The 7,789-nt window shown below is 34.2% G+C and overlaps 1 protein-coding gene across 1 annotated transcript; it reads left to right on the top strand.

The window, feature by feature from the left end:
- The first annotated feature begins 868 nt into the window (after positions 1 to 868).
- LOC104893989 (hypothetical protein) lies at positions 869 to 5,747 on the top strand. Its single transcript, XM_010680136.4, has 3 exons — positions 869 to 1,149; positions 2,430 to 2,661; positions 3,370 to 5,747. The coding sequence occupies exons 2-3, from the start codon at positions 2,437 to 2,439 to the stop codon at positions 5,431 to 5,433; spliced, it is 2,289 nt and encodes a 762-aa protein (XP_010678438.2). The 5' UTR covers positions 869 to 1,149; positions 2,430 to 2,436; the 3' UTR covers positions 5,434 to 5,747.
- Positions 5,748 to 7,789: the final 2,042 nt, after the last annotated feature.

The following is a 7,789-nucleotide window of genomic DNA, read 5'->3' as shown; positions in this document are numbered from 1 at the left end:
ACCAGAGGAAGTAATAAATTACTAATGAAAACAAATCAAACAAGACCCCCACATAACCATATTTTTTTTATAGATTAAAAATAATTTAGAAAATTATCTTAAACTTGTGAATATGTTAAGATTCCAAATAGGAAAAAGAATTAAAGGTTTTAAAAAGCTAAAATAGAAATATTAAATAATAAATATGTAACAATACCAATAGACCTACTCCCCCGTGCCTTAGTGATCTTACTAGTTTGACTTGCTCGTTTGTTAAATCACATCTTTTTCTAATAAATTTAATTACGTATTAGTAAAAATTATAAAAATTTGTATTATTAAAGTACTCACTGATACGAATCAAATAAGATCCTTCATGACTATGTTTTTTTCTTATATATTTGATTTTTTTTAGAAGATTCCATGTGATAATAGTGCTACGATTTCAATTAGGAACATCAATAAGGATCAAGGGGGTATAATGTTATAAATTTCTAAACTAATAATTCATCAATTTTAAAATATTTGTCACATTTCACTTGACACGCTTGTCAATGCATATGTTTACACATTAATAACTCTAATCCTTATAAGATTATAAAAATTTGATATTATGAAAAGATTATATTAAGGAGTATAAAAAGATCCCACATGACTATAACTCTGTTTTTTTAAATTTATTTTCAGTAAAAATAGAGTGGGTAGAAAAGTCAAACCATATACTTCATCAAGTATTTTGAAGGGGGAGTACATCATTTTAGTAAATGTTTGATGCTTCTTATTAGTCCTTAGGTGCATATATCAACACCATTAATTTAAGTTTTCCTTTTTCTTTTTCCTCGTTTTCTTCAAGACAAAATCCAAAAGCAACAAAAAAAAAAAAAATGGAAAAGGAAGAGGCATTTTGGTATATGTCCTTTCCTCCATTCCTAGTTTGTTGGTTTGTATAGATTTCTAACTCATTTCTTTCTCTCTCCTCTCCTTTCTTTTTCTCTTTCTTCTATCTCTCAGAAAGTGGGTGGCCCAGCAGATCCAATGCTACAAGTTTTCATCTTTTTCACTCTGTCAATCTTATGGAATACCTTCATTTTCTTCAATTCTGAGAATTACCCACTTCATTTTTTGATGTTTTAGCTTTTCAACAACAAGATTACTCAACTGGGTTTTCAGGTATAGTGTTGAATTTTCATGTATTCAGCTGTTTTTTCTCTTATGAAAATTTAGGGTGTGTTTGGTTGAGTTTTTTGATGGATTTATTTAGTGGGTTTCTAAAAAAATCACAACTTTCATAGTAGTTTTTCAGTTTTTCTTTTTCAAAAATGTTCTCTTTCTTTTTTTGTCTTCCTCTCTCTCTGCTAGTGTTGGATTGAGATTTGATGACAAAGAATCTGGTAAAAAGAAGAGTACTTAAGAAAACTAGAAAAGAGTACAGAGAATTTCATGCTAAATTTCTTTCTTTTTGTTCCTTTTGTTTTATTTACCTTTTTTGGATTTTTAAGCATTTATCAAAACTTACATCTACAAAAAAATATATATCTTCTGTGTAAAATTTATATCAGGATCTGTAATTCTGTAGTGCCCTTTTTCTGTAAGTCCAATCTAATAATTTCATAATGAATTCTTGATTTTCTATGTCTTAGTTTCTGCCATAGTGCCTATTGATGTGTTCAAACAGTCAAATTTTCTGTACTTGTGTTGTTTTTTGTTTAATATTTCTCCACTTACAGCCAAATTACATTTTTAACCTTTTTTTTTCATCAGAAGTTTTTCCTTGTTTCTTCTCTTTTGTTTGATGAGAAAATTGAAGGGATGATTTTCTATACAATCGTTACACCACGTGTCGATACAACCCTTTTACAACCCAGAAAAAATAATAAGGGGTTGTGAGTTTGAATTAAATAAAAAAAACTAATATTTGTTTTTTTGGTAATTGGTTATGCCATGTAGAATTAAACTATGGTTGTATAGAAAATTTGCTGGGAAAAATGATACAGTATTTTGCTGCATTTGTGTCATTGCAGAAAAGTTGGCTTCTTTAGCATTGTAGTTGAGTACACTTAACACAGTTGCTAATATGTGTAAATGTTGCTAATTTAGCAAAATTAGTTATAGTATGAGTACATTGTTAAGTTTTAGAGTTAATGTACAGTATTTCCTAATTTACAGTATTTACTAGTATCAGAACTTACTAAAGAAATCTGGTAATTCTAGAGGCCATAATCTCACATCAGTTTTGAAGCAGAATTAAATTTGCATCACATATCTCTGGTAGTACTTGCTTAACTAGAAGTTGTAGGAGTTGTTGAAGAAATTAAATTGCGTCATAAAATGCATCTGGAATGGGGGTTGATAAGCTTTATATAATAACTCTTGAGAGTATTCATTTCTCATTTACAAAAACTTGCTTTGATAGACACTTAACATAGTTGCACATTCATATCATCAATCAGGGTAATTATGCAGTGCCAAAGCTACTTTCCAGTGTTCCGTTCGCATTATGATCTCAATGTCGATGCTAATGGAGGTGCTACCGCTACGCCCGTGTATAATGGCAATGGAGCCTTTGGAAGTGGACACTACAATGATTATGTGTCACCTTTGCCAATTCCAGGAGGGCCCTTCGCTTATAAGGAATTATTGCGTCAGACAATGCTCATGCATGAAGTTACATTCAAGGATCAGGTATAAACTTCTACTTTAAATCAGGTTTAGTTCTATTTCCTATCTTTAGGTTATGACAAATGAGTTATTGAATAAAAGGAAAGAGATCCGGAAACACCCCTGATGTTTCAGCTTCATGCATTTCCAAAAGTTGGTTAAGGAAATGGACTTTACCATCTCTTGAATATGCATTTTCTACTAATAAACAAGTTTTGTAAAATGTTGGTGGCATCACCTATGACTTCAATGTATTGTAGAATGAGACTCGGAAACTGTTGTTCCATTAAAAAGTATTTCAAGCTTTGTCATACTAGCAGAAAGTGTAGTTGTTATACATTCATATGACATTTTTAGCACTTGCAATTTCCTCGAATAAAAAGGGTCGGATTTTTTATCACTTGTATTACGACAGCTCATTTGCCTGTATTCTATGCTTAGTTCTTACTTTCAGATGGCAGTGAAGTTTGTTAATATTTGGGGAAATAAGCATTCTGTTCTGCATTATCTCTTCAGCTTTTACCTGTTATCTGACCTTGCAATAGTCTTACTGTTATGTGACTCTATCCTGTCATTCCAGAACTAACAAGTAATGGTTCTACGAGCATGTTTTATATCTCGAAATAACCTGTATTTGAGAAGTCATCTGTCTCATGATCATGATGTATGTGACCATACCCTTTGAGCAAAAACGAGCATTTGACTTACTGCTTAAATTTGTTCTGCTTCCAGGTTCAAGAATTACATCGTCTTTATAGAAGACAGAAAGAAATGATGGGAGAAATTAAAAGCAAGGAACTGTATATCAATCATTTACCTTTGGAGGTCCAGAGCTCAACTTCGTCGTCAGCAATAATCTCGGCCAGATGTGGCGAGAATACTCTCCATAGTCGTCCATTTATTAATTCTCACTGTCCACCATACTCCACAGGTAGAGATAATATTCAAGCATTTCTCAGCTCTGTGAAAGAACCTATACCACCTGTCAGTCCTATTGCTTCACGAAACGGGGATATATTGAATTACATGCCTTCTGCAGAATCTAAGGTCAAGAAGATCAAAGGAAAGTTATTAGATCTTGAGCTTCCTGCTGAGGTGTACATCGATAGTGATGAAGAGGAACTTTTAGACGATTTGGAATTCGTTAAGGCCCCTACACCTGCCACTAATAAACGCTCCAAAGTTGTGGTTGGGACTGATGTATCAGCTTCTAGTGCAAATGGGTCATCAGAACATGAATTACTAGGAGAGCTCCCTAGTTTTTGTTCATTTTCAGGGAACAAAACTAATTTGGCGGACTTAAATGAACCATTGGAAATTTCTTATTTGGAAGAGAGTGGTAGGGACAAGAGAACAAACTCTTGTGTGGAAATTTCAGAAATCAATCATGATCTGTCCAATAGCAGGAATACAACATCACATGCTGCTGCTGATAAACAGACCATGATATCTCATGCTCAATCTGGCAAGGCTAAACCTGAGGCGGGGTCTGCTTCGTCTAGCAGAAAGTCTTCCATCTATTTGGGGCAGAGTCCTCTTGTGGTTCAAGGACTTCCCTCCTTCAATAGTCAACTGTCCTCCAGTAAAGGTGCTAAAATCTGCAGCAGACAAAAAGGGACTATTAATAAGAAAGCTGATGTTAGTCCACGCTGTAGTCCAAATCGTAGTGTAGAAAAATCCTTAAAAAGCAGCTGTTCTGAGTCCAAGTCGAAAGATTCAGTGGTTTGCATGTCACCCACAACTCCCAATTTAAACTGCATTGATTTGAACTCTGCCACAGTTGCAAACTTAGAATTCACACCTCCGGGGGATATATCATGTTGCAAAACTTTTACGAAAGTTGAAATTTTAGAGAAGTTCAAGAGATGTAGAATGATTGATATCAACTTGCCATGTGACCCTGCGACAGATGAAGAGTCACTTGTTCAGGATGATTCAATTGGACACGATTATGAAAACCCTAGTTCGGTGATCTTGGATTTCTGTATGGATGATGACGGATTACAACCAAAGTCATCCTCTTTGGCCAAAACTCCGTCAGAAGTTGACTTGGAGGCACCTATTAGCCCAGAAGTGGAGGAGCGCTCACCACCTAGAGGAGACTCTGAAGAGAATCAGTCAGAAGAGGATGGTAACCACTTTGAGGAACTTGCAAAGATTGCAGCTGAGGCCATTATTTCCATTTCCTTGTCTAAATCTCCATCATACACGGCAAGCATGTGCTTGCAAAAATGTGAACCTTCTGACGGTGGAAATCTAGAATGGTTTGCTGGGTTAATTTGTTCTTTTTCCAGTGACCCAGAGAATGATTTTGAGGTAATAAACTGCAAGAATACTTCCAATATTGATGATTATGAGGCCATGACATTAGAGCTCACTGAAACGAAAGTGGAAGACTATTGCTGCAGAATTAGTGTCCAAAATGCAAGTGATACATGTTCGATGTTGTTGCCTTGCCAGACAAGAAAGGGTAGAACGAGGAGGTCAAAAAGGAAGGACTTCCAAAGGGAAATTCTGCCTTCTCTTGCTTCTCTCTCGAGGTATGAGGTTACCGAGGATATTCAGATGATAGAAGGGCTAATGGAAGCTGCAGGCACTCCTTGGAATCTAAGTAGGACAAGGCGTACCTGTAGAATGGGAAGAAAACCCCGGATGGTCAAGCAGCCAGATTTTGATGATGAAGTACCCGAGTTGAGGACCCTCATCAGCTGGGATAATGTCAACAGGCGGCCTAGAGGTCGAAGAAGGCCTGCTAGTCCTACTGTTTTATCGAAATGGGTTGAGTATGCTATTTGAGAGAATTGCTTACAGTAGAACTATGTGGTTTCCACATAAAAATCATGTATTTATATACTCATTGATAGGATGGCTCTCTTCTTCATTGTTAACTTAGGATTATTATTATTTAGGGGAGGAATGAAGATATAGAGCTTGGATATTGTTTCCATCATGTCTGAGATAGATATGGTACAGTAGTCAATTGTCACAATCTAATGCTGACTTTCTATTTACACTTTTCTTTGTGACTTACAGTATTTGAGAAAGTTAGCAAAGAGAGTGGCTGTTCAGTGTATTTTGGAATTGGAAAAATAGATCATTTCTTTTCCTTTCTGCTTCTGTTATGCTGCTCAAGATTACTAATTATGTAATCTAAGCTCTGCCTTGCAGCGAATTTAATGTGTGCATTATTACATTTTTAGGCATCAGAATGGTAGTATCATCCTCATGAATGCTACATTGTGACTTGTGACTAATAACAAGTCCAATTTCAACAATCTTATAGTCGAAATATTTATGTTTTTGAAAATGTATTTAACCACCTGAGATACTTGAACTTGAAATGATACAATACCCTCATAGGGGAATGTGACAATATATATACGTCACATGGCACTTCTGTTACTCAACTAGAATTGTCCAATGTGTACATAAGTTATGTCAATTAACAAAAGTAAAATTAGCTTGCACTAAGATTTGAACCCATTACATCTTGCTATTATACATGATACAAATACCATCTCAACCAACTTTTAATCATGTTTTAAGTGTCCACATTATTATATTTGTAGCTTTTAAATGTTGAGTTTTCTTTAATATATTTTTGTGCGAATAGAAAAAAAATGCATATCAAATTCGAAAACACAATACTAAACCGGGATAACGCCTGAACCTAAATACTAGTTGTTAGTAAAAATGTGAGAGTTCTCACACTCTAGACTCCTCACTTTACAAGTCATTATTCAATCTCCAAACTACAACTCTTGTGTCAAAATATCAACCGCAAACAATACATTATTTTACCTCACTAATTAACCGGGGAATACCTCAAGCCCAACAACTAGTATTAATATTGGTACTATCAAGTCTTAAACACAGCCCCGAAATCTTTATTCTTAAAAAAGAAGAAACAACTTTTCTCTTCCCATTTTAGAGAAAATAGAATTAAGCGGCTAATTATTTGAAAAGACTCGTATAAATCTACAACTGATGATGATTTTGATTTATATAACCTAAATTAAGATGTATGTGTTGTGATTTTTTTTTTCTTTTTCCAGAGAATCTTCCCAATTTCATGAGGAACTAGTGAAACTCTATGCTCTAAGCCTCTACTTCGTGTAAGGTTTATGTTGCTTAGATTTCATATCCGTTGAACAATTTAGTTATTACTAATTCCATGCAGATCTTGTGGAAATATATATTCAAATTTCATGCATCTTGAATGAACTTATTCTATTAGTTTCATGAATATACTTCCTCCTTTTTAAAATATATTGCTTGATTTTAAGTTCGACTCTCCATAATATAGTGCTTGTTTCTATTTAAAAACGTCTTTTTTCCTTCTTAAAACACCTCCATTGCAAAAAAAAATAAAAAATGACTCCTCTAATATTCTCATCATGAAAAATTGCATCCATCTTATGACCATCTTTTACTCAATTGGTTTCACCGATTCAGGGTGCGTTCTCTTCACCTGAATGACCCTGAACTTATCTGAATTGAACTTATTGAACCTGAACTGAAATGATTCGAACTTATTAAACATGATTGGACCTGATTGTAACTTATTGACCTGATTGGAACTTATTAGACCTTATTGACCCTGATTGAAACTTATTAGACCTTATTGTACCTGATTGAAACTTATTAGACCTTATTGAACCTAATTGGAACTTATTTGACCATACTAGACAAAAAAATCGACGAGTAATAACATAAATATTACCCCTAACGAAAAATTTATCCCTCAGTACTCCACTTAGTTTTATGACTAAGGGCTTGTTCTCTTCGGCATAAAACAACTGAACTGAACTGAACTGAACTGAATTGAACTGAACTGAAATGAATAGCGATTTGTGAGAGTAAAAGTATTGTCCAGAGTTGAACTGAACCGAATTGAATTGAACTGAACTGAACTGAAAATAAGCTGGGGGAAACAGACCCTAAAGTAGTAGAGCTCGTTAACTCTCACTCCACTTTCATTTACTTGAAGGTAGTAGAATACATTATCTCCTTATCTCTCACTCCACTTTCATCTCTCATTAAATTATTGCAATTATGATGGTTATTATTGTTAACCTTATTTGACCATGATTATAATATTTTTTAATAATAATATAATCAACTAATAGTAATATGAATAATCAAATGATGG

This window comes from Beta vulgaris, chromosome 5 (genome assembly GCF_026745355.1).
Source record: "Beta vulgaris subsp. vulgaris cultivar EL10 chromosome 5, EL10.2, whole genome shotgun sequence".
Taxonomy (NCBI): domain Eukaryota; kingdom Viridiplantae; phylum Streptophyta; class Magnoliopsida; order Caryophyllales; family Amaranthaceae; genus Beta; species Beta vulgaris.
This window is presented reverse-complemented; position numbering and strand designations above follow the sequence as displayed.

Excerpts from the sequence above, each read along its gene's own strand:
- LOC104893989 (XM_010680136.4), top strand. The coding sequence starts at position 2,437 with ATGCAGTGCCAAAGCTACTTTCCAGTGTTCCGTTCGCATTATGATCTC. Across the intron at positions 2,662-3,369 it reads AAGTTACATTCAAGGATCAG|GTTCAAGAATTACATCGTCT; the intron begins GTATAAACTTCT and ends TTCTGCTTCCAG.